Here is a 26,932-nt window from a genome sequence, read left to right as displayed (position 1 = left end):
TGTTGTGCTGTGACTCAAAGATTAAATAAATAGTCTTCTTCAAAGTGCAGATCAAGACCTGCATCCACCTCCGCCACGTTCATATCTTGGAAGCCCTTAATATGCAGATTACTTCTTGAAGCATCCATTTTCTTGGTTTCCTGAACCCCAATCCACTCCAGGTCCAGACTTGCTAGGCTTGGTAAATGTTTTTCTGCTATGGCAAAATCCAAATAGTGCGTTATGCTGGTTAGGGTATATGCATGATATTGATAATTGCCATATATATCTATGCTGATACACCTCTACCTCGATATAACGCGGCCCTCGGGAGCCAAAAAATCTTACCGCGTTATAGGTGAAACCGCTTTATATTGAACTTGCTTTGATCCACCGGAGTGCGCAGCCCCGCCCCCCGGAGCACTGCTTTACCGTGTTCTATCTGACTTCGTGTTATATCGGGTGGCGTTATATCGAGATAGCGGTGTACGTGTACACCAGTAATCAGCCTAGTCAACAAACTTGGTAGACGTGTTTTATTCCTCTATATTGCACATGTGCACATAGCTATAAAAATTACCCTTTTGCTGCATGTGCACAGTCCATCTCTATTAAGACTCTTTTTAGTTTTACATTAAGCAGGTTAAAACTGCTACCATTTAAAACAACAAACCTGCCCGAGAAATGCTTCATTCTCCCAACTCTTCTCCACCCAAAATTGGGAACTTACCCACTTCTCCCTCCACCTTCCCTTTCCTCTCCAAAATAAATTACTGGTCTGATATTCAAGAGGGCTAAATATTTAGTCTTTGATCTGTCACTGCTTCAGTTCATAGCTTGATGAGGTCTTGGGAAGGATGTAAGTAATCACGTTAGTGTCTGGGTCATGGAATTTGAGCCAGCTTGCTTTAGGTTCATAGAGGACATTTCCAGCAATCCTCAGGAGCAAATTACTATCAGACACCAAAAATCTTGCGGAATTCTCCAGAAGCCTCACTTCTTCCCCTATTTCAGCCACCTTTGCAAAAACCGGTGTTGCACTCTAGGCAAATTTGAGGATACAGTGGAGAATTCCAAACCAGCTATAGAGGATGAAGATCCTCTTTTTACCCTACTACTTTGGGATTGTTTGTTGCATTTTTTTTTTCATGTGTAGCATATGTCCTGTTGCTACTTTTGAACTGTGCTACTTTTTCCAGTAAGAAACCATGCCAAATACCATTCCTCCTTTCCTTTTCAGAGATCCCTTTCACAAGCAGAGGTCCTGGCCTTTACCTAGGGTAGAGCTGCTGCATGAAGTTCAGTACACCCCTTCACAAGTCACTATGCCCTTGACAAGACTAGATGCTTATTTTCAGTGGACAGTACTTCAGTTGCTGTTCAAGGAGCTAGTCTCCTGCAGTGGGGCACTGGGGAAACAATGTTACAAACTGACTACTTACCAACAATAACTTTTGTTGCCCAAATATATTGCCTTCACCGAGCCTCTTCTCAGTTTTGGAGCACACATCCAAATGAGGTTTCTAGGTGTAGAGGGGTACTGCTTTGGGAAGTGGGGTGGGGGTGGGGCGGGCGCACAGGGTATTTATATTCTTTTATTTATACCGCAAAATCCTGGTACGTGCATGTGCTCTTTGCCTTGTGGGACGTTTTATAACGGGTAAAGAAACCCTAGCTGGATATCTAGCTATTTCACTGAATTCCGTACTTCGCCGAATATTTTATGAGCATTTATTTACATGCTATCAATGGCAGATAAAACTGCAGTATTTGTTTCAGGCAGTTTATGTATTATTATTTTTTTTGTCTAGCTGCTTTTAAAATTGTGAAGGGTTGGCTTGGTCCAGATGCGATAAGCATGTTGAAGTTTGCAAACAAGAATGAAGTGCAGGAATACATCAGTGCAGAATATCTGCCTGCCTACATGGGTGGAATTGTAAGTATATTGAAATTTTAAAATATCTTGTAATGATTAATATCTTCATGCAATTTTTGAGTGCATATAAATTGCACGATTACACACTGTAGTAGAGCCAGCTAGCATTTTTCAGATAAGTATCTGAGTGTCCATTTGATATTAATAAACTTACAAATTAACTGTTAATGATTTAAGTTCTATTAAAATTCTCAACTGATGATTTTCAAATTTTTGTATGTTAGTTTTAAAAAAGTTTTCATAGCTCTTTTTGTAAGGTAGGAAGTAATTCTGCAACCCTAATTTAGTGACTTCATTTTGGGAATTTTAATAGTGTGAATAGAAAAAAGGGGGTTTTGAGGGCATACAGCTGCTGTTTCTCACATCCCTCCAGAGTCATGATTGAATGAAGACCCTCCAATCCTTTCTCTGGCCTTCCGCCCTTTCTAGCTCCTTCTGTTGCCCCTCATCTCAAGTGTCCTAAAACCCCTGGCGTACTTGGCAACTTCTTTAAAAGGAAGGTAAAGCCCAACTGGTTATACTGCACTCCAGTACTGTATTATTGTCAGCTTTTACACACCCCTATTTACACACATTATAGTGCATTCTAAATGCTGATGCAGGATAAGCAACTTGTGTAAGGGGCATAAATTTGTCACCAAGCTAATAAAAGTATACCTCTACCTCGATATAATGTCCTCAGTAGCCAAAAAAATCTTACCGCGTTATAGGTGAAACCGCGTTATATCGAACTTGCTTTGATCCACCGGAGTGTGCAGCCCTGCCCCGCCGGAGCACTGCTTTACTGCGTTATATCCGAATTCATATTATATCGGGTTGCGTTATATCGAGGTAGCGGTGTAATTAATTCTGTGATTTCCTATCCTTTTCCCTTAAACTTTGTAACTTTCCTTTAATAATTTTTTTAAATCCAAGCAGGGTAAAAGTAATACCACTGCCATAGAGGGAGATGGCATCACCTTTTCTCTCTGCAGAAGAGATGGAGATTGTCATTGCCTATCTGCCTTCCCCTCTGCAACATATATTTGAATATTAATACGCCAATAAAGAAAAACACACCAGAGTGCTATCTGAGGGACCCTCTTGAGACAAGATAGCTGTTGGAATGAGGCTTGGGGGTTCTGTTCCTTGGATTCAAGGGTATGGAAGTATGAGGGACTCGCTTTCCTAAACTCCTGCAGGGGCAGGATGTCTCTCTGGATCCTCTTCTCAGTACCTGCAAGAAACATCCAAAAGGAATCCTTTCCCAAGGAGTGAGAAGTAGTAGCTGCCCAGAGATTGAAGAGGGGTGGTTGAGTGTTTTCTGGGTGCTGAGGGAGATGCTGAAACTGAGTGTGTGTAGAAAGTGACGATTCTGCTGTCATCTGCTTCCCATATCTCTCTCCCCTGGCATATGTGGGTAAAAAGGCTTGCTGCTACATAGGAATTCTGGTGGTCAGCATCAACAGGGGTGGGGAAATCATAATGATGAACCATAGCATTTCATTTACATTTTGAAGGCTTCATTGTTTAAAAGCTTGGGACCTTATTTAATTGAAATCTTGATTGCAGTGTCTTTTTAAACATATTTTGTTAAATCATAAATAAAATACGTGCCACAGTCACAAAACAAAACAGTGGTAAGCAGTTAGAGGAAATCCTCTAACTTTATATCATTTTTGTTCAGAACTGTCCTACATACTAGTTCTCTGGAAAGATCAAAGCATAACGAATTTGAACGTTTAAAATCAAGTCATGTATTAGTCCTCGCTTCCCAAAAACTTTCTCTTTCATTGGAATTGGCTACTCTTACATGTTTGGAAGCTATTTGTTTCCACCTTTTCCAAGTCTTTGAAGCAGAGCAGTCTGAAACTTTTTTGAGCAGCCTGCCTTTAAGTACCTTCTGGTGGCTCTTGAACCTGTGGTTCACAGGAATCTATGAACTGGGGAAATTGACCCAAAAAATCAGTTCAACCAGTGTTAAAATTGGTTGGAGGTGCAGTGTAGGTGAAGTCCCATGACTGACCCTGTTTTTACCACCATTTGAACCAGTATGAACTTCTTAATAAATTTCCTCAACATAGATCTGGCCTAGATGTGTTCAACATGGTGTTTAGATTAGTACACTTTCCCAGCCTTCTTTCTCCTTTTTAAAAATAATCCACCATAATCAAGGCTACGTTTATGTCACGGAGGTCATGGAAGTCACAGAATCTGTGACTTTCTGAGACCTCGGTGACATTCTCTGCTTCAGCCCCAGGGGCTGTGGGACTCTGGAGCTGGCAGTCAGCAGGGCCCTGGCAGGGTTCCAGCGACAGGTGACAGACTCCTGAGGGGGCCCTTCTCAGAGTTCTAGTGACGGGTGACAGCCTTGTGCAGGGAGAGGGGGATGCCTTGGGCAAGCACTGGGGGTGCCCTGTTTTCTCTTTGGGAAATATTGTCACCCTGCAGCTCCCAGCCGCCGAGGATGGGGGGGAAAGGGGAGGGGTGGCAGCTTCCAGCTGCTGCAGGCAGAGGGGAAACCCCACAGCTCCCAGCCAGAACGGTGGCGGGGGGAGGGATAGCTTTCGGGGGAGGGGATAGCTCAGTGGTTTGAGCATTGGCCCGCTAAACCCAGGGTTGTCAGTTCAATCCTTGAGGGGGCCACTTAGGGATCTGGGGCAAAAATGAGTACTTGGTCCTGCTAATGAAGGCAGGGGGGCTGGAGTCAATGACTTTTCGGGGTCCCTTCAAGTTCTATGAGATAGGTATATCTCCATATATTAAACCACAGAGATGCAGCAGCAAAAGACACAGACAGGTCACAGCTTCTGTGAATTTTTGTTTATTGCCCATGATCTGTCCCTGACTTTTACTAAAAATAACCATTACAAAATCTTAGCCTTAACTATAATCCATGTATAGTGTGTGTGATATGGACTAAAAGCCTGTATTAAAATAGGTAATGCACATGTATAATGCTAGTTCTTTAAACATTAATAAATAGGCTGTTTTATTTTTTACAAATCCAAATCATGGACTAACTGTCTACATGATTTTTTTTAAAACCAAAGCTGTTATAAAGTTACAGAAGTACAAAAAACATCTGAAGAGCCACTGTTTTTTTGTTTTAAGTTTGCCTCCGTGTAATGTAGAAACAAAATTTGGTTTAATTCTCCCCCGCAACCCTCCTAAGATTTTTCAATACCAAATTTCAACTCAGAACAAATTCTGCAATCTCTTTAGGAATATGTAAACATTGCCACTAGCTATAAATTAGTGGCTGTGTTAGATGATTATCATATTTGATTATTGTATAGGACAAAACCCAACATCAACTTTTTGCCCATGGGTCGAATGGAACTTAAAATGTATAAATGAAATATGTAAAAGGACTAAAAAAAAATCCTGATAAGATCTGTATTTTAATTATGCTAGTGAAATCACTTTTCCTTCCTTTTGATACACACGTGAATTAAATACCCTTGTATTTTAGGATACTTTCAAGTTCAGTTACCCTCCATTGGTTGATGATGATTTTCAAACTCCATTATGTGAAAATGGACCTATTACTACTGAAGATGAAACTGAAAGTAAAGAGGAGGTGGAAGCAGACAGCAAGGAGGCTGGAGAATCCAGTGAAGAGCAAATTCTCAATGTGAAAAAGGTATCCATTAACTCTAAAGGCTAAGAAGGAATGAAAATATGAAAAGTTGGACATGGTTTATTTTTTATGGCAGATTTTTTACAGTCTGTTGTAGTTGGATGTCTTTGCCACTTACAGTGAAAACCCAGTAAAACCCTAAAGACTAGCTTCACTATCATGGATGGATTACAGTACACACACAAAAATCTAGTATCTGTTTTATTCTGGTATTGCTCCGTTAAATGTACAATGTGAAAATTTTAAAAAAATATTTTAACTTTATCCCTAAAAAGTTAGGTTTCTCTAGAGTTATAGTCAGTTTTTTATACTTCCCTCGGGGCAACCATTGTATTGATTTTTAATACCAGATATCTAGTTTTCTCAATAGATGTTTTAATCAGCTCCTGAGGAGAGGGAATACTAAATAAACAATTGAAAACATGCTATTGAGAGCTAGTGTCTAGAGCAGTATTATGTTTTTATTTATCTTATTAGTTACACAAACTCCAGTTAATCTTGATATGGTCACAAAACAAAGTAAAGCAATCTGAATCCTGCAATCTGATCTATGTGGCTGTAACCTTACACCTGTGCAGAATTCATTCCAGTATCGGGGGGCAAGGAATACATAGTGGGTGCCTATGGGAAATGTAAACTTTGTCCATTAGTATTGTTCTTGAAAAATAGCTACTATAGTCCAAAATCTGGAATTCACTGTTGTTGCCATAACTTCTGAATCCGAATATGAATTTACTAATTTCTTGTATCGTGTATGTTTAATATTCTTAATTTTATAGTACAAAAATTTTCAGTTTGAATTAGTATTTTAATATTTTGTCAGATTTTGAAACATATGGAGCAATTTCTTTTTTAATTGAGGTATTTTTAAAACTTGGCCAGCCAAATTAATAAGGTAGATTCATAGAATTTAAGGTCTGAAGGAACCATTAGATCATCTACTCTGACTTCCTCTCTATCACAGGCCCTTAAATGTAGTCCAGTTATCCCTGTGTTGAGCCCAGTAACTTGTGTTTGGCTTAAAACATATCTTCCAGAAAGACATCCAGTCTTGATTTGAAGATGGCGAGAGTTGAAGAATCCACCGCTTCCCTTGGTAGATTGTGTTCCAGTGGTCAATTACCCTCATGTTAAAAAATACGTGCCTAATTTCTAATTTGAATTTGTCTGGTGTCAGCTTTCAGCCATTGATTCTTGTTATGCCTTTCTCTACTAGATTAGAATCCTTTAATACCTGACATTTTGTCCCCATTGTAATCAAGTGATCTGTCGTCTTCTTGATAAGTGAGGCTGCACTCTTTAAGTCTCTCGCTTTGTCATTTTCTCCAGCCTTCCAATCATTTTTGTGGCTCTTTTCTGCCCACTCTCAAATTTTTCAATATCCTTTTTAAAACATGGACACTGAAACTATATGCAGTATTCAAGTATCGGTTTCATAAATGCAGTATACAGAGGTAAAATTACTTCCCTACTCCTGCTCACTGTTCCGTTGTTTATGTATCCAAGGATCACGTTAGTCCATTTTGCCAACGCACTGGGAGGTCCTATATAGTTGCTTGTCCACTGTGACCCCTAAATCCTTTTTTGCAGAGTCACTGCTTTCCAGGACACAGTCCCCTATTCTGTAGGTATGTCCTGCATTCTTTATTCCGAGATCTGTAACTTTGCATTCAGATGTGTTAAAATGCATTTTGTTCAAATGGGCCGAGTCTACCAGTTGATACAGGTTGGTTGATTGTCTGACTACCTTCTCCTTATTATTTACCACTCCACCAATCTTTGTCATCTGCATATTTTATCAGCAATACCTTTCTATTTACTTCCAGACCATTAGTGAAAATGTTGACTAGCATCAGACCTACCAAAAACAGACACTACTTCCACAGCCAGTTCTTAATCCATTTAATGTATACTCTACTGATATTTTATAATGTTCATTTTTTAGTTAGAATGTTGTATGGTACTAAATCAAATGTCTTGCAAAAGTCTATGTATATTACCTTTATCAATCAAACTTGTAATCTCAAAGAATGAAATCTGGTTTGTTTGACAGGACCTGTTTTCCATAAAATCCCGTTGACTGGCATTAATCATATTAATATCCTTTATCAATTCAATGTCATATCAGCTTTTCTATTATTTTACTAAGGATTTATGTCAATCTAACCTGCTGATAGTTACCTGGGTCATTCTGCTGACCTTGTTTGAATATTGGCACTAGATTCACCACTTCTTCAATCTTCTGGAATTTCCCCAGTATTCCAAAGTTTAATAAAAAATTAACATCAGCAGGCCAGAGATCTTCTCAGCCAACTCTTTTAGAACTCTTCAGAGCAAGTTATTCGGGCCTGCTGATTTTAAAATGTTTATCCCTTGTAGATGATGTCAATATCCTCTTTGGTTACTAATGCACTGGAAATTACTTCATCATCCTCATATGATGGGAGTACATCATCCTGTTTCTTTCCAAATAAACAACAGAAATTTATTTTGAACGCTTCTGTCTTTTGTGCATCATTAAGTTTTACCATCATCGTCTAGTAATGGAGCTATACGAAAAGGGTCAATTTGACCCCAGAATATGCAATTTTGATATTTTTGTACTTAGAAGTTATAATGTAATGGTATAACAGAATAGCTAACTTTTGAATCATGCATTGAACCAAACCAGAGGCCTGTCCTGAGTTTCAGGCCACAGTTACCTGCAGATGAATTGTGGATGTTACAGACTTGGTTTATTATCTTCTTCCTTTTTTGTGTAACTGAGTCTTTTCAGTTACTTTCAAAGAGAAACATATGGTTGTCCTCATTTAACACCTTCAGCATTCCATTGTCTAAAGAAAGGTTAATTCACTCCTCCTTACTCCCCACCCCCAGCCCTTTTTTTTTTTCTTCTTAAATTCTTACTCTGACCCTTCGGATAATCTGTGATATTGAACTAATATGTTAACCAAATTGGAAAGTAAGATGTAGCCCAGCAGATGTTTAGGTTTAATCCTAAAATAAATATATTAATCCATCTCCTAAAAAGTTGCATACAAGCTCTCAAAAAGGCTGTAATATAAGCTCCATACTGAGGTAAATACTGCTCCTGTTCGCTATGGAGAAGCAATAACATGATGCTACCAAGGAAGGATAAGACCATAAACTGTAGGATATCTGAACGTAAACGAACCTTCCAAATTTATTTCTGGAAAAATTCCTTATGTCTGAACCAACCATCCTGGGGGCCATCTTTGTAAATTAAATACTTTCTGCTATACTTCCTTACATTTTTTTTTTTAACATAAATGTTTTCCACCAAAGAGTCTCAGATTTTGAAATTAGAATTGCTACACAAATGTGTTCGCTATCCTGAGAATGGAACTATTGAAACCAAATAAGCCTTTATGTTAAGTTTCAAGGTGATAAACTTGAATTCCTTTCTTATAATAAAACTAACTTGTATAGAATTAAGTTTGTTATAATCCTTATATTTGTAAGTAAATATTCTTATCCCTTTAGGATTATACTCAAGTTATTAGCATAGGTGATTGTAAGTATGTGAATAAACATTTCAGCACTAGGAATGTTGTGCAAAGTTTGAGAATAAAAGTTGTGAATTAGACAGTATTAGTTTTAGAAATAGATTTCTTGTTTGTTTTTACTAATGTTATCAAGTATAGTGCCTAGAATAGCTAAAATATTTTAATAGTTGGAAATTAGGATATTTTATAATGAACCTGGAAGTTGTTTAAAATTAGAATCAAATTGAGAATACCTTCCTACGCTTGAAAGATGGGATAAACTCTTCCCAAATTACAGCTAAGTGAAAGAAGAAAGAATAAACTTTAAAATTTCAAAATGAAGGAAAACTTCGTCACCAAAATATAGGAAAATGTTATGGTGGTTCTTTCAAAAATTTACAACTGAACGTTGACTTAATACAGCTTTTAAGCTTTACTACACACAAGAAAAATGCTGCTTTTAACTATCTTAATTTAAATGAAATAAGCACAAAAACCTTACCTTGTCAAATCTTTTTTTAAACTTTTCCTTTATTTCTTTTAGTAGTTTACATTTAACACAGTTCTGTACTGTATTTGCGCTGGTAGTATCAATAAACTGAATCCTTTTAGAGCTGGGCTAGCCCACCGTTACAGCTGAATGGAATATTAATGTATGAAAAGAGATGTTAAGTACAGTTGAGGAGTTTTTTGTCTTTTATCTAAGCAATCCCGAGGGTGAGTCTTCATTGAAAGGTCCAAAAGTCCTTAACACATCGCTTCAGTCCTGATTCAGATAAGTCTCCCTGCTTCCTGTGAGAAATGCTCAATTTTTGATTCCACTCTCCCAAGAGAGAGTGATTTTTCTTTAACCAGAATCCTTTATGAACAAGAACTTGGGTTTTGGACCTGAAAGTCCAAAGTCATAACTATAAGCAGCCTTGGGAAAGAGAGAGCTTTCCTAAAGAGCAAATGTGCCAAGAAAAGATCACCACTGCACCAAAATACTCCTCTGATAACAGATGGCAGGGTATGATTTGAAAATTAATATTTCTCTCTGAGATACCATGGGAATTTCTGTGCTTTGAAGGAAGTCAGAATTTGGCCTTGGAGAACAAAGCTATTGATTGCCTTTCTAGAATACTGAACGCTTCTGAAGTTCAGACCTTTGTGCTGATGGGATTTAAATATTGAAATATACCAAATTAATAAACTTAACTTCCATGGATGCTACTGAAGTACCTGATTCCAAATAAATATCAAGCAAGATTACACTAGGAACAGGAAAGAAAAGAGCACTGAAGTAGCCTTAACATTTGCAATCTTCTAAGAACCATAACTGGACTGTTACAGGAATTAAACCTAACACCTTGTAACTAAATTGCTATAGTGTTTGATTCAATTGTCTGTTTTTCATCTAGATAGCCCTGTAATGGTAGGAAGATATTATATTTGCATTTTTATATGTTCAGGCTGATCTAATCATCACCTAGCTTACTAAAGTTATTTTGTTGTTGTTTAAAGAATTAATCTTGAACTCAGAATTGTCTTGCTGTGTGCTGCCTAAAATCTGAAACTATACTGTGTCATATCTTTGTGAGAGTTTGTTGGTTAACTTTTGTCCCGTTAAAATTAATCCCTAAATGTAAGGACCACTAAAAACTGATTAATATACTCAAATCACTGTTTTTGTTTTTGTTTTCCTCCACTGTATCTGACTTTCACTCACTCCCAGCAGATGTGATGCATCTGCAAGTGTGTATGATTACTTGCTCGTTGAAGAAATCCTCAGATCTCTCCCTCTGTGACCATTAGAGTGTGTGTGTGTGTGTGTATACAAGAAAAGCACCCTTCTAACCTCACTTCACTTAATTTGTGTGTGCTATAAAATCTAGAATACTTTTGTATACTGATCTTAATTGTGTTGTGTATTTCTCACTAAAGAGTTAATAGCATGTGTGAATACCTCATGCTCCATACTCACCTCATTTCTATTTTTGTGTGGTAACTTATTACTGGTTTACCTTTGTTTATTTCAAATAGAAACAGCATTGTGGTATTATTACTTTACTTTTCTGCATATCAACTTTGTGTCACAAATCTGGTCAGGTGCCCCCTTGCTGGCCGCCCACTGGACTGCTGTGAAGGAGTCAAAACCTCTGTGTCCCTGGATCTCTGGGTGTTTTAAGCCTCTCAAATGGGAATATAGCCAGTCTCCAAGTCTGTAGGCACACTCAGGCACAGACCTTCTATCTGGCATCTTCTGAATGCTGGTACCCGCTGTTTAGGTTCCTAGCCTCTTTGAGCACATTGCTGACCCGTCAGACAGTCCCATACGTAAACACACTTTCTCCAAGAACTCCGCCCAAAAGGTCTGAAGCATCTGGCTTACAGTTTAACTTTCTGGAAGCAACATGGTAGTTGTAAAGCATTCAGCACACACTGACACTTTGCCCAGAGTCTAACACAACTGCTCTTTTGCTTAATTATATAAAGCACACGAGTACAGATCCCCAAAATAATAGCCTGTACACACCTTTCCTTGCTCAGTTTCCTCACCACTCCAGAGCCTTCTTTGGGCGGGCTCAGAGTACCTGTAAAGTCTTTGGGACCAACTCTTTCCAGGGAAGAGGTTGGGTTTCCCTGCTTCATGCAGGCCGGTATGTGTTGTGGGGACTTCTCCCTAATGGAGTCTCCTTCCCCAACGTCTGTAACTTTGCTCTCTCCCATCCAGTGCTTCCTCTTCCTATCTGGCTTTCTTGGTTGTGTGTTTCCTTATATAAACCCCTCCTGGTCCCCTGACTGCTTTCTTTTTAGGATGTAGTTACTCTTTTTCGCATAAGTTTTGCACCTGAAGTGCTTTCCATTTGACCTCAGGCTGTAGTGTTACTGGTGCATGTCCTGCCGGCAACGGTGGAGCTACATACAGAGAGGCATTTGTGATGGAGCAGTTTTAAAGAGGAACATTTTATAATAACTCCTGGTTGCTATGATAAATTGATAGGTTCTACAGACAAATTGTCACATTTCTCATTTGTCAAAAAAAAAAGAGTAGGGGTACTCAAGCATTCTAGGTGTGCTCTGACACCCCATTTTTAGAGTGTCTATTATTACTATTAATTCAAACTTCATGCATTCATTAAACAATTCCACTGATCACACCAAAGTACAATTACATGTGAATTTATAGGTCAGTTCCTATCTACATCATATAAATCTTCTCCCTTGTTATGCCAGGAAAGGGATCAACAAAGGGGGAGAGTTCCTGGGGCCTCCTCATCTAATTCTAGTCACCCCAACACAGCTGAGAGGTTAGGGTGGCTACAACAGGCTTTGGGTCCCTGCAGAGTGGGTCTTGGCACCACAGTGTTGCTGTGAAGAGCAGTCCCTGTCCCCTAGCAAGGTGGAATCTACACACAGTCCCCTTCTTCACACCTCCTGGTGCTACCCCCACCTCCCACAGTGAAGTGGTTCATCATACCCACATATATTTGCTTGCTAACACCTGATTAGGTATGCCCTCATGTTCCTCCTTCTGGGTCCCATGAATGTGACTTGACCCTCTTCTCCTGTTTTGAACTGGTGGCATTTGTCCTGGTCAACAAGCTTCTGACCCTCTTGCTCTGTCTGCTCACTCTGATGCCAGGCCTCCAGCACCATCTCTCTCTCCTTCACAAGCAGCCTTTTCTACTCCAGCTTCCATAGCTCTGGACCTATCACCATTGCCACTATGTCTGCTGGATCATCTGTGGCACCGTCTGCTTGGTCATCTGCATGCCCTGTAGGAGAAGGGACCCTGGTTTGGAGTGTGTCCATCCTTCCTCCAGGCACGGGAGTGCAGCAGTGCCATCAACGCCATCTGTCTCTCCTTCACAAGCAGTCTTCACTCCAGCCTCCACAGCTCTGGGCTTCTCGCCATCACCATTACATCTTATCGACCATCTTGGGAACTGTCTGTGGCACCATCTCTTTGGTTACCTGCCTACCCTCTAGGAGGGAAAAAGGGGATCTAGTCTTGCCCCTGGCTTGGAGCAGGTGCCCCATCCATCCCATGATATATGTATGCAGTGTGGCCACCAATTCCAATTTTTCTGATCAGCAGAAACCAGACCTCACTGTGCACACAGGCTCAGAATCTGCTCTTTCCTGAGCTGTTCCTAATTCATATTTGGCAACTATTTTTACCCAAGGCAATTAAAAGATCTGCTCCTGGCTTTCAGACTAACAGCAGAAGTGAAGTCCCTTGCAAAAGTGTTTTTAAAAGCTTCTTATACTACTACACTAATCCCAAGCACCGCCACCATTCTGCCGTAGATCCGGTCAGACACCCCCTTGCTGGCCACCCATCAGACTACAGTGAAGGGAGTTTAAGACTCTGTCCCTGGATTCCAATCTTCTAGAGCCTAAATGGGGGAGTCCAGCCACTGCCCCACTTTTGGGGTCCCTAGGCACACTCTCGGAGCACAGACCTTCCATCTAGCATCCCCTTCTGAGAGCTGGAACCCACTGGCCAGCTGCCTACCTCCTCTGGGCAAGTCACTGACCCTTCGGACTCTCCCATACTTAAGTACACCCGCTCCCAAAACTCCACCCCAAAGGTGTGAAGCATCTGGTTTAGTTTAACTCTCTTAAGAGGCAACATAGTAGTTGTAAGCATTCAGCACAAACTGGCAATTTGCCTAGTATCTAAAGCTACATCTACGCTACAAGCTAGGGGTGTGGTTCTCAGCTTGTGTATGTATACTCAGGCTAGCGCTCATGAACTAGCGTGAGTATAGATAGTAGCATAGCCACGGTAGCATGGGCAGTGGAGGTAAAGCTTGGCATGGCTAAGCTGTATTGCTACTGTCACTGCCCAGGCTACTGTGGCTACACTACTATTTATACTCACACTAGCTAGCATAAGTCTGCGGACGTGAGCTGTGAGTCACACCCCAGCTTGTAGCGTAGCTATAGCCCAATGCAACTGCTCTTAATCATATAAAGGGCAAGAGAGTACACGTCTACAAAACAAAACTCTGTACGTGCCTTTCCCTTAATTTCCTCACCACTCCAGAACATTCTTTGGGCTTGTGTCAGAGTTCCTTGTGGCCGTCTCTGTCCAGTAAAGCAGGCAGTTTCGCTGCTTCATGCAGGCAGTCACATGTTGGATGGCTTCTTGGGATACAGTTTCTCTTTTGCATAACTTTTGCCCCATCATTAGCCTTATGCATCTGAAGAAGTGGGTTGTAGCCCACGAAAGCTTATGCTCTAATAAATTTGTTAGTCTCTAAGGTGCCACAAGTACTCCTGTTCTTCTCCCTCAGAGAATCCTTCCCATTTTCTGTGACTTTGCTCTCTCCTCCTGCCCAATGCTTCCTCTTCCAATCTGACTTCTGTTCTTTTGTGTTTTGCTTATTTAAACCCCTCCTACTCAGCTGCTTTCTTTGTTCTGTCTCCTGGTAGCTGCCCACTGTTTTAAAAAAAAAAAAAAAAAAAACACCACCACAACCCTCCCCTCAAATGGAGGAGGAAGTAGCTTTTCCCTTGGGATGCAGTTTCTCTTTTGCATAACTTTTGCCCCATCATTAGCCTTAAATACCTTCCTTTTTTCCTCAGTAGTGCACATGGTGCATGTTCTGACAGCAGTGGTGGATCCTCATAAAGTGAAGTGTTCATGATATAGCAATTTTTAATAAGAACATTTCATAATCCATAATGTCAAAAAGAATTCAAAAGTTGGATGGATTCCCAAATTATCATGTTTTGTCCATGCTTACACTTTGTGTGTGTTTTGTCACAGACAAAACATACCTTCATATAGAGAATCCCTCATGCAAATAAACTGAATGACAAAGGCACCTCATTGCACCTAACTCAAGCTTACCAAATTTTTGCTTTGCTAATTTTAGCTTTCACCTTATACACTTCCTAAATGCTTTAGCCCCTGCCACCAAATTAATCATTTAGTTCTGGGTTGTGACATTAATAGGCAAAAGTATCCACTTTGCGCTGTTGTAACAATCATGTTATATGTATGAAGTTACTGGAACCTCAACTTCTTTCATATTGTTAAAACAACTAGGAGTGCTTGTGGCACCTTAGAGACAAACAGATTTATTTGGGCATAAGCTTTCATGGGATATAACCCATTTCATCAGATGCATGGAGTGGAAAATACAATAAGCAGGTATAAATATACAGCCCATGAAAAGATGGGAGTTGCCTTACCAAGTGAGGGGTCAGTGCTAACGAGGCCAATTCAATCAAAGTGGATGTGGCCCATTCCCAGCAGTTGACAAGAAGGTGTGAGTATTAAGAGAGGGAAAACTATTTTTTGTAGTGACTCAGCCACTCCCAGTCTCTATTCAGGCCTAATTTGATGATGTCAAGAATTGTTAAGTCAAGAATTGTAACATTCAAAAACCAGTAGGAGAGCACTTCAGTTTCCCTGGACACTCAATAACAGACTTAAGTCGCCATTCTTCAACAAAAAAACTTCAAAAACAGATTTCAATGAGAAACTGCAGAACTGGAATTAATTTGCAAACTTGACAGCACCAAATTAGGCCTGAATAAAGACCCCTTCTTGTCAACTGTTGGGAATGGGCTACATCCACCTAATTGAATTGGCCTCGTTAGCACTGACCCCCTACTTGCTAAGGCAACTCCCATCTTTTCATGTGCTGTATATTTATACCTGCTTATTGTATTTTCCACTCCATGCATCTGATGAAGTGGGTTATATCCCACGAAAGCTTATGCCCAAATAAATCTGTTTGTCTCTAAGGTGCCACAAGCACTCCTAGTTGTTTTTACTGATACAGACTAACACGGCTACCCCTCTGAAACCTTGCATATCGTTGTAATCTTCAGCTAGGCATATGTATATAACAATATGTAACGTTGAGCTGTAATTGTCACATGACCTTGTATTTACCTTGTTAAAATCTATGATTAGTCCTAGAACTGTAGTTTCTTAAAACACAATTAAGAATCACTAGTTGTTTAACTATCCTTGTTTAAATTGGGATTACTTTCAAGTGTATTATCATATTTTATCATTTTTTATTTACCAGTAGTTTGAGACTCTTGATATTAAGTTGAATCATAGTTTTGTAACCTAGTTTTACTTTAATTAAATTTACATTTGGTTTTCAGGTACTATGTTCTTAAGTATGTTTATTGAATTGTTGCTGTTTCTTAACCATTAGTCTCTCTCAATGGGAAACACACCCATTTGATATGTTTAGTGTTCCAAGAAGTAATCGATTTAAATAGTGTTGATTTTCGTGGCTGTTTGAATCTTATACTCACTTCTGTGATACTATTCCTTTGACATAGTTAATAGAATTTTATTTTGATTTTCTTTCAGTTTAGAATGTCATACTTAAAGTTGCTTTTCAAGCATTAATACCTTGTATCATTCATTTATTTACTTTTCTTTTTATGTGTTGTAACTTATTTGCATATTCATTCTTGACTGATTAATTTTTTGGTTTTCTTTTTGTCATCGTAATTCTGAAACATTTTTCTTTATTCCAAAATCAAGTTTAGTTATTGATTTACATGGCATCCCCTAGTTCATGAAAGAGGACTCTTGGTGGTAAATAGTCGGACTATCCTCTGAGTTTAGTATAATGAAATTATTAATAATTGCTATTCATCTTTTGAAAGTTTTTTTCCTGAATAAATTGCATGAGAAACAATTAGGTAGTAATTCCATCTATTTAATTCTTATTTCTCCCAGGTCTCAATTTTGATAATTTGGTTTGTGTTTCTTTTACTAATTTTAAGATAAAATTACTTGGTGCTTACACCCTTTCACCCCCATAATTGCTAGGATTTCTTTAACTTTTAATATACTTTACAAAAACCTTATTTTATATATAATATAATATAATTAATAAAAAAAAACCTGTAGGGCAATGCCTACAGTGTTCCACAACATCAGCATTATACTTCCATCAGTTTTATTAATCAAATCACATTTTTAAAATTCTCATGATTGCTTTATATTTTTAACACTAATGCACAAAGATGAGTTTAGAAAGTCCATGAAATGTAATTAAATACAATATCCTAGTTTATTTTATCTGTCCAACATAATATTTAGTCATTGTTATTTTGCGATATTTATTTTAATGTTTTGCTCTGCTTTGGAGGGATGAGTGAGGCCAGTGGTTTGTAAATTAGAACAACTCAGGGTAGCTACATGTCCAGAGTTTTAAAGAAATCTCCAAGCTATGAGGCATCATATAAAATATGTAATTTGTTAGAAGCCTGATTGTGTGCGTATATTTCAGAGCCATCATACACGGTTCATTCATTGAAATTACAAGGAATTCAAAGATTAACAGATTCAATAACATATAAATTTGGCGGAATGAGCATCTTGCCATTGTTTGATGCAGAAATATCTACATGATTGTAATGTGTGTGACTCATACTTTTTATTCCTTTATAATTCTCATTTATTTTTACTCAGGTATGTTCTGTAGAACAAATTTCCAAACCAGACGAGAATGACAAAACAGATTCCAAAACAAAAAATGCAAAGAAAGCGTTAACCATTTTTAAAGGACCGTTATTACATATAAGGTAATAGTGTGCAATAGTAATTTTGTTTGCTTTGTTGCATTGTATATCGCTCACTTAAAATTAATTTAAGCAGTTTAAAACCACAAAAACTGAAATCAAGAGTTAAGTGATTTGACTAATCTTTAATTAATTTTTTGTCTTCTAAAAATTCTTACTTTGTCTGATATGAAATCTTCTCAGACTTGTTTGTTTTCCATTCAACAATTCTAAGTATCTGTAGCATACTATATTTATCTCTGTGGATGAACACCTTCAGTGATCCTTAATTTTTCCACATAGATCAAAAGTTATTTTTTGGTTGTTTTTTCAGTGCCATGTCTGTGCCTGTCACTAATTGACAGTCTAATGGCTTAACTGTATTAGCAAAGTGACCAGTTTAACTAAATTTTAAATGATCTAGTTAGACCAATGTAAACTCCATAAACTTAAACTAGTTTAACCCTTGCTTAAAATTGCTTAGCTTAAGTAAGATAACCAGGTTGATTTTTAAAACGTATTTCATTTTATTCCATTTTAGTTTCTGATTTAAGTTAAAACCAAATATAAACAAGGTTTAAAGTAGTGTACGTGTGTCTATGTTAAGGTTTTGTACCAATTAAACTAGATCAATTTAGTTAACTGGTGCAACTTTTCTAATGTAGACAACGGACATGCTGGCCGCCGCTTCCTGAAGCTCCCATTGCCCGGGAACGGTGAACTGCAGCCACTGGGAGCTGTGGTGGGCTGTGCCTGCGGATGGTCAATGTAAACAAAATGTCTCGCGGCCCGCCAGCAGATTACCCTAATGGGCTGCGTGCCAAAGGTTGCCAACCCCTGGTATGAGGGGTGGGTAGAGGGATAAAGTAGCTTTGAGGGAGAAGGGGTCAAAACAAGCTAAATTACTGTTAAGAAATTGGGGGAAAGAAAGGAACTGACCATGATTACTTAACATGACCCTCACTTTTCAGAAAAAAATTGTCAGGAAAAGGAATACAACACTTTTTTTTTATGTGCACCTTTCAATGATTTTTTTTTTTTTTTAAACTAATATTTTCTTGTGCCAGTTCTCTTCCTTCCATTACTCATCTTTTTCTTACTTGGCTCATGCATTTGCCCTGCTTTCTCTATTCAAGAAGAATGTCAAATTCCAGAATGATGATACCAGTGTCATATAATTTTGAAAGAGGCATAACCAACTTTTTTCCAATTACATGAGGGTATCAAGGAAGGGGAGAGACAAACCTTTAGTTCCTAGTGCACGCGCACACACAAAACACTTACACCTTTTACTGTTACCAGCTCTGGATTCTATCAAATTTAAATATGCTGCAGAATATTGTGACAGCTTGCCTGTGGAGAACTTAATGTACGGTGACTGTAACTGGTGGATAGAAAGCACTTTTTTTTAAATAAACTCACATTTGTGTTATGATAAATGATTTAGAAAGATTATTTGTGTTAAAAATAGTGGATTGCTCAATGAAAATTGTATAATCAAATTTTTAATTTATTTTCAATTAGTCCGGCAGAAGAGCTGTTTTTTGGATCCAAAGAAATTGGAGAGAAAAAATGTTTGATAGTTCTCACAAATGTGACTAAAAATGTAGTGGCCTTTAAGGTAAATATTATTTGTGTCTATACATTGTTTTGTTTTGCTGTCCACATGCTTTTCATTTGTACAGAAATATAAATTTGTTGTGGCAGATTTTGTGCAAAGTCCCAAATCTTTCATGGAATAAAGGTCAAATGAGATAATTAACAGTAAAAATAATGAAAGGGTGGTGTCCTTACTCATATTTGGGTGTCCAGCCATTGCTGGATCTCCCCTCCCTCCCCCTTATTCCAGGAACAAGTCATCAGCACTTTGTGATCAGCACTTTGTGATCAACTATGTCAAAGCTGCTGAAAAATCCATTCCCCATTAGCTCACCTTCAGAGGAATAAGTGCAGTCTCTGTTTCATGTTCAACTCAGTAGCCGTATTTTTAGGGATGCAGGAAATTAAATGAATTTAGGTGTGCATAGACTTGGTTTACCACCACTTTGTACATGTTCTCTGCATATATACATGATTCAGGTTTCAAAGTTGTCAAACTAGCAACTTTCACAAGTATTACGTTCAGTATTTTTGTTTGTTTAGTGTTGTTTATATAAAAAAAGAGAGAAGAAATCCAGTCTTTGCCAAATAGCGAAGGACAAAACTGATAGAGGAAGAAATTAGAAGCATTAGCTTCTAAGACTAGTCCCAAAAAGGAAAGGGGTGTGGGGTGTGTTTTTGTTTTTTAAATCTATTGTCTTCATTATTCCATCTTTTGGTAATAATAGAGGTCTGATAACATTTTAGGAACACCAAACCCTGTCTCTTCTCCTTTTTTGTAAATTAGCAGTAACTGAACTGGTAGGCGGAATGTGTTTAAATTCTGACGTACACCAGATGCTTGTTTTTATTTTTAGGTGAGAACAACTGCTCCTGACAAGTATAGAGTTAAACCAAGTAATAGTAGCTGTGAACCTGGTACATCAATAGACATAGTAGTATCCCTCCATGGTGGTAAGTAAAAACTCATAGGACACAATTTTCAAGCAAGTCTACAGGAGGTACATGCACAATTAACAGCTCTTCTTTGAATTGGCCTCTATATATACTCAATTGTGGGAGACACCTCCTGGCACCATGAGCTTTGGGGCCTGCTAGAAGAGCAGTGGACTAACCATGGAGATTTGCTAAACATAACAAGGCACTCAAACTGCATTTTTTTCTCCTTGGTACTGCTGTAGTATCACAGTTGACACTGCTTCATTATCCAAGTTTTTTGCTGCTAAAATTGAGTGGGCCCATGTTCGGTTATCTGCAAGAATGGCTGAAGGCTGTTTTAATCTGTTGCAGTAGTCCCTAGTGAAGGATTTAAAATAAGCATCATATTTAGAGATGTATATTGAGGCGATTTGGTTTGAATTATTTTCTTCATCCAGTAGAGAAGTGTTCTGTTAATCACTAATGCAATTAACAGTAGTCCTGTCTTTTTACCAAAGTGCCAGGATTTTGAGTGTAAAACAATGAAAATGAGGTTGGCTTCTGGAGAAGTTGAACAAACACATACAATTTATTTCATTCAGTACAGATAACAATGCTAATATTTTGTCCATGTGATTTGTAATTATACTGAAATTGTACTGCTTACTGATATTTGATGGAAAAGAAAAAATTCAAATGTTGAGTTATGGAAGTAAAATGTAAGTAATTTTGGGAATACATTTCTATAAAGAGCAGTTGCATCTTTCTGCCTGGTTAGCTCTTTTATAATGAAATAATATGGAATTTTTAAACAAATTTTAGAGAGGAATGTTTAGCATGAGTGAATACTAAATTCATTCTTTATATTTCCCATAAGATATTGCCAGACATGTCTCCAAATGAGTTCTCATTTAAAATATTCCTAATTAAAAATGCATCACTATGTTTAATTTTCTTTTTAATCTCAAAGGGTCCACATGTTGAAATAATTTTAAGGGTAATTGTCAAATTATACCATAAATCCACTAAAGTGGTTGTTAGCTTGTTGTCTTATGCCTCTATTGCTATCCAGCTGCTTTTTTTACAAATTTTACCAAATGCAACAAGTCCATTTTGTGAAACAACAGCAACAAATAAGTTTTGGATTGTTCATTAGCACAGATTGGTTGTTGCATTTTAACTAAATAGTCTCCATTTGGAAAATTTTAATTCCTACGGTTTAATGTGTTTTCTCCTTTATTCCTGTGTGACTTCACAATTTTTTGATACCTATTGTAGTTGCAGTATCCCTACCTTCTTCGAGTGATAGTCCCTATGTGTATTCCACATGTGGGTACGCATGCATGCCATGCGTCTGAGTCCGGAAATGTTTCTCAGCAGTGTCCGTTGACCTACACGTGCATAGTGAGTCTCTTTGTGGCTCCCAGGCGAGGATAAGTAGTAGTGTCGGTTGATGCCACTCCAGTTCCCACTCACCTCTGCATGGCCTCAGTCAGAAGCCCTGTTCCTTCACGCTCTTAGTCTACTAAGAGAGTGATTTTACTTTGTATATAGTATGTAAATAATTTCATTAGTATAGGTAGATAAGTTAACTTATAGTGCTAGGCAAGGCTGAGAGCTTCTTAATGAGGCTTTGATCTCCAAGCTCTTAAGCACCCAACAACCCTTAACCGGGGCTACTCAGGAAGACATCCCTTAGGGGAGTATCTATTAATGAAGATTCTCTATGCCCTAGTAAGGAGTAGAGGATTGAAGATGATAAAATACGGGTAGGATCTGATGAGAAACAGTCATATGAAAAAGAGTCCCATTCAATTACATCAGGTAATGTCAAACAGCTAAAAAGTGACAAGTTTTTAAAGAGCTTTTATACAAATGCTAAAGAAGTCTAAATAATAAGATGGGTGAACCTGAGTGCCTCATATTAAATGAAGATATTGGTATAATAGGCATCACAGAAACTTGGTGGAATGAGGATAATCAATGGGACACAGTAATACCAGGGTACAAAATATATCAGAAGGACAGAACAGGTCATGCTGGTAGGGGAGTGGCACTATGTGAAAGAAAGCGTAGAATCAAATGAAGTAAAAATCTTAAATGAACCAAACTGTACCATACAACCTCTATGGATAGTGATTCCATGCTCTAATAATAAGAATATAGCAGTAGGGACCTATTACCGACCTGACCAGGATGGTGATAGTGACTGTGAAATGCTCAGGGAGATTAGAGAGGCTATAAAAATAAAAAACACAATAATAATGGGGACAAGTATCAAGAATGGGGAATTTCAGCTATCCCCATATTGACTGGGTACATGTCCCCTCAGGACGGGATGCAAAAATAAAGTTTCTTCACTCCTTAAATGACTGCTTCTTGGAGAAGCTAGTTCTGGAATCCACAAGAGGCGAGGCAATTCTTGATTTAATCCTAAATGGAGCACAGGATCTGGTCCAAGAGGTGAATCTAGCTGGACTGCTTGGTAATAGTGACCATAATATAATTAAATTTAACATCCCTGTGGCGGGGAAAACACCACAGCAGCCCAACACTGTAGCATTTAATTTCAGAAAGGGGGACTACACAAAAATGAGCAAGTTAGTAAAACAGAAATTAAAAGGTACAGCGCCAAAAGTGAAATCCCTGCAAGCTGCATGGAAACTTTTTTAAGAAACCATAATAGAGGCTCAACTTAAATATGTACCCCCAAATTAAAAAACATAGTAAGAGAACCAAAAAAGTGCCACCATTGCTAAACAACAAAGTAAAAGAAGCAGTGAGAGGCAAAAAGGATTCCTTTAAAAAATGGAAGTTTAAATCCTAGTGAGGAAAATAGAAAGGAGCATAAACTCTGACAAATGAAGTGTAAAAATATAATTAGGAAGGCCAAAAAAGAATTTGAAGAACAGCTAGCCAAAGACTCAAAAAGTGATAGCAAATTTTTTTTTTTAAGTACATCAGAAGTAGGAAGCCTGCTAAACAACCAGTGGAGCCACTGGACAATCAAGATACTAAAGGAGCACTCAAGGAGATAAGGCCATTGCGGAGAAACTAAATGATTTCTTTGCATTGGTCTTCACGGCTAAGGATGTGAGGGAGATTCCCAAACCTAAGACATTCTTTTTAGGTGAAAAATCTGAGGAACTGTCTCAGATTGAGGTGTCATTAGAGGAGGTTTTGGAAGAAATTGATAAACTAAACAATATTAAGTCACCAGGACCAGCTGGTATTCACCCAAGAGTTCTGAAGGAACTCAAATATGAAATTGCACAACTACTAACTGTAGTTTGTAACATATCATTTAAATCTACTTCTGTACCAAATGACTGGAGGATAGCTAATGTGACACCAATTTTTAAAAAGGGCTCCAGAGGTGATCCCAGCAATTACAAGCTGGTAAGCCTGACGTGAAGAACAAAATTGTCAGACATATAGATGAACATGATTTGTTGGGGAAGTGTCAACATGGTTTTTGTAAAGGGAAATCATGCCTCACCAATCTACTAGAATTCTTTGAGGGGGTCAACAAGCATGTGTACAAGGGGGATCCAGAGGATATAGTGTACTTAGATTTTCAGAAAGCCTTGGACAAGGTGCCTCACCAAAGGCTCTTATGCAAAATAAGCTGTCATGGGATAAGAGGGAAGATCCTCTCATGGATTGGTAACTGGTTAAAAGATAGGAAACAAAGGATAGGAATAAATGGTCAGTTTTCAGAATGGAGAGAGGTAAATAGTGGTGACCCCCCAGGGGTCTGTACTGTTCAAGATATTCATAAATGATCTGGGAAAAGGGTAAACAGTGAGGTGGCAAAATTTGCAGATGATACAAAACTATTCAAGATAGTTAAGTCCCAAGGAGACTGCGAAGAGCTACAAAAAGGTCTCACAAAACTGGGTGACCGGTCAACAAAATAGCAGATGAAATTCAATGTTCAGGGGGGAGGGATAGCTCAGTGGTTTGAGCATTGGCCTGCTCAACCCAGGGTTATAAGTTCAATCCTTGAGGGGGCCATTTAGGGATCTGGTACTTGGTCCTGCTAGTGAAGGCAGGGGGGACTGGACACAATGACCTTTCAGGGTCCCTTCCAGTTCTATGAGATAGGTATATCTCCATATATAATCTTGATAAATGCAAAGTAATGCACACTGGAAAACATCCCAACTATACATATAAAACAATGAGGTCTGAATTAGCTGTTACCACTCAAGAAAGAGATCTTGGAGTCATTGTGGATAGTTCTCTGAAAACATCCACTCAATGTGCAGCAGCAGTCAAAAAAGCGAACAGAATGTTGGGAATCATTAAGAAAGGGATAGTTAATAAGACAGAAAAGATCATATTGCCGCTATATAAATCCATTGTATGCCCACATCTTGAATACTGTGTGCAGATGTGGTTGCCCCATCTCAAAAGATGTATTAGAATTGGAAAAGGTTCAGAAAAGGGCAAAAAACATTATTAGGGGTGTGGAACGGCTTCCATATGAGGAGACATTAATAAGACTGGGAATTTTCAGCTTGGAAAAGAGACGACTAAGGAAGGGATATGATTGAGGTTTATAAAATCAGAGAGAGGTGTGGAGAAAGTAAATAAGAAAGTGTTATTTACTCCTTCTCATAACACGAACTAGAGATCACCAAATGAAATTAATAGGCAGCAGGTTTAAAACAAACAAAAGGAAGTATTTTTTCACACAACATACAGTCAGCCTGTGGAACTCTTTGCCAGAGGATGTTGTGAAGGCCAAGACTATAACAGGGTTCAAAAAAGAACTAGATATATTTATGGAGGATAGGTCCATCAATGGCTATTAGCCAGGATGGGCAGGGATGGAGTCCCTAGCCTGTTTGCCAGAAGCTGGGAATAGGCGACAGAGGTTGGATCACTTGATGATTACCTGTTCTGTTCATTCCCTCTGGGGCACCTGGCATTGGCCACTGTCGGAAGGCTGGATACTGGGCTAGATGGACCTTTGGTCTGACCCAGTATGGCCATTCTTATGTTCTTATGTAGTGTAGTTAATATAGTAGTTCTCTTCCCTGTTTGGGAACCGCATCCCCCTCCACCCTGCCTCGGGGACTATCCCCAGGATCCCAGGCTTCAAAAACTGTGTCTCCTACCCACACTCCATCTGTGGAGTGTCGAGTCTCTACTGCCTGGATGAGGCACACACCGTGGCACGCTGCGCCCTCTGTAAGTCCTTCCTGCCCAGGACCAGGAAGCCCACAAGCTCCGCCTCCGCAAATATAAGAACATAAAGGCCGTACTGGGTCAGACCAAAGGTCCATCTAGCCCAGTATCCTGTCTACCGACAGTGGCCAATGCCAGGTGCCCCAGAGGGAGTGAACCTAACAGGCAATGATCAAGTGATCTCTCTCCTGCCATCCATCTCCACCCTCTGACAGACAGAGGCTAGGGACACCATTCCTTACCCGTCCTGGCTAATAGCCATTAATGGACTTAACCACCATGAATTTATCCAGTTCTCTTTTAAACTCTGTTATAGTCCTAGCCTTCACAACCTCCTCAGGTAAGGAGTTCCACAAGTTGACTGTGCGCTGCGTGAAGAAGAACTTCCTTTTATTTGTTTTAAACCTGCTGCCTATTAATTTCATTTGATGACCCCTAGTTCTTGTATTATGGGAATAAGTAAATAACTTCCTTATCCACTTTCTCCACATCACTCATGATTTTATATACTTCTATCATATCCCCCCTTAGTCTCCTCTTTTCCAAGCTGAAGAGTCCTAGCCTCTTTAATCTCTCCTCATATGGGACCCGTACCAAACCCTTAATCATTTTAGCTGCCCTTTTCTGAACCTTATGAATATCTTATGGAGGAGGCCATGCAGCCCCAGGCTCACTGAGATCCCGGCCCAGGAGGGCCCCCCCCCTCCCCCACACACACACCTGATACAGCGGCTACCATCAGCAGTGAGTGCCCCCTCCAGCCACAGTGCCTGCCTCGGAGCTCCATAGGCTAAGGACAAATCCTGATATGAGGGCAAAAAGCTCTGACAAGCACAAGAGCCAGGTCTCGGCAAAGGACTGCTCCCAAGCTCAGTGTTTCCTACTCAAGCCGAGTCGGGGAAGATGTCACGTGTAGATCCGGCTGGATCAGCACCCAAGATACCCCATATGCAAGGCAAGGCCAGGCACCAATGGGATCCAATGGTACCGACGGTCACCTGGACACCCAAACATCTGGAACACTCACCGGCATGCGCAACACCACTCATCCCTCTGTGTTTATGCACCGTATCACTATCCACTTAATGAAAGGATTATTCAGCACCTTTCCACTAGTGTTGAAGCCCACACCCTCATGTGCCCTTAATCTCATTCTCTTCGCCCTCACAAGACCACCCTTTGAACCAATGGCAACATACTCTTTCTCCCACTTCTCAATGAAAGTGGCATTCTTGGTAGCCATAACCTGACCAGACAAGTCAGCGAGCTTGCAGCCATGATAGCAGACACCCCCCCCCCCACACACACACACACACGATATTCCACAAGGACAAGATGTCCTTATGGCTGCACCCCAATTCCTTCTAAAAGTGGTATCTGAGTTCCACCTCAATCAGTCCATCCACTTGCCAGTATTCTGCCCGAAGCCACACACCTCCCCACTCACAGGGCCCTGCACTCCCTTGATGTCTGATGCACACTAGTGTCCTTCCTCCACAGGACTGGACCATTTCAAAAATCACTTAAACTATTGGTGGCCATTGCCAAAAGGTCAAAGGTACAAGCCCTCTCATCCCAGCCCATCTCCAAATGGGTCTTGGAGCGCATCCTCAAATGCTACAAACACTCCAGCTATTTCCT

General features: G+C 39.3%; 1 protein-coding gene across 1 annotated transcript in view; it reads left to right on the top strand.

The window, feature by feature from the left end:
• MOSPD2 (motile sperm domain containing 2) overlaps positions 1–26,932 on the top strand; it is a 59,564-nt gene that overhangs the window by 27,314 nt on the left and 5,318 nt on the right. The window contains exons 8-12 of the mRNA XM_065413520.1: positions 1,791–1,915; positions 5,370–5,540; positions 17,490–17,602; positions 19,103–19,199; positions 20,035–20,131. Coding sequence (XP_065269592.1) covers positions 1,791–1,915; positions 5,370–5,540; positions 17,490–17,602; positions 19,103–19,199; positions 20,035–20,131 — 603 coding nt within the window. The remainder of the gene's footprint in view (positions 1–1,790; positions 1,916–5,369; positions 5,541–17,489; positions 17,603–19,102; positions 19,200–20,034; positions 20,132–26,932) is intronic.

This window comes from Emys orbicularis, chromosome 1 (genome assembly GCF_028017835.1).
Source record: "Emys orbicularis isolate rEmyOrb1 chromosome 1, rEmyOrb1.hap1, whole genome shotgun sequence".
In the NCBI taxonomy this organism is placed as follows: Eukaryota; Metazoa; Chordata; order Testudines; family Emydidae; genus Emys; species Emys orbicularis.
Note: the sequence above shows the minus strand (reverse complement) of the source record. Positions and strands in the feature narration are given on the sequence as shown.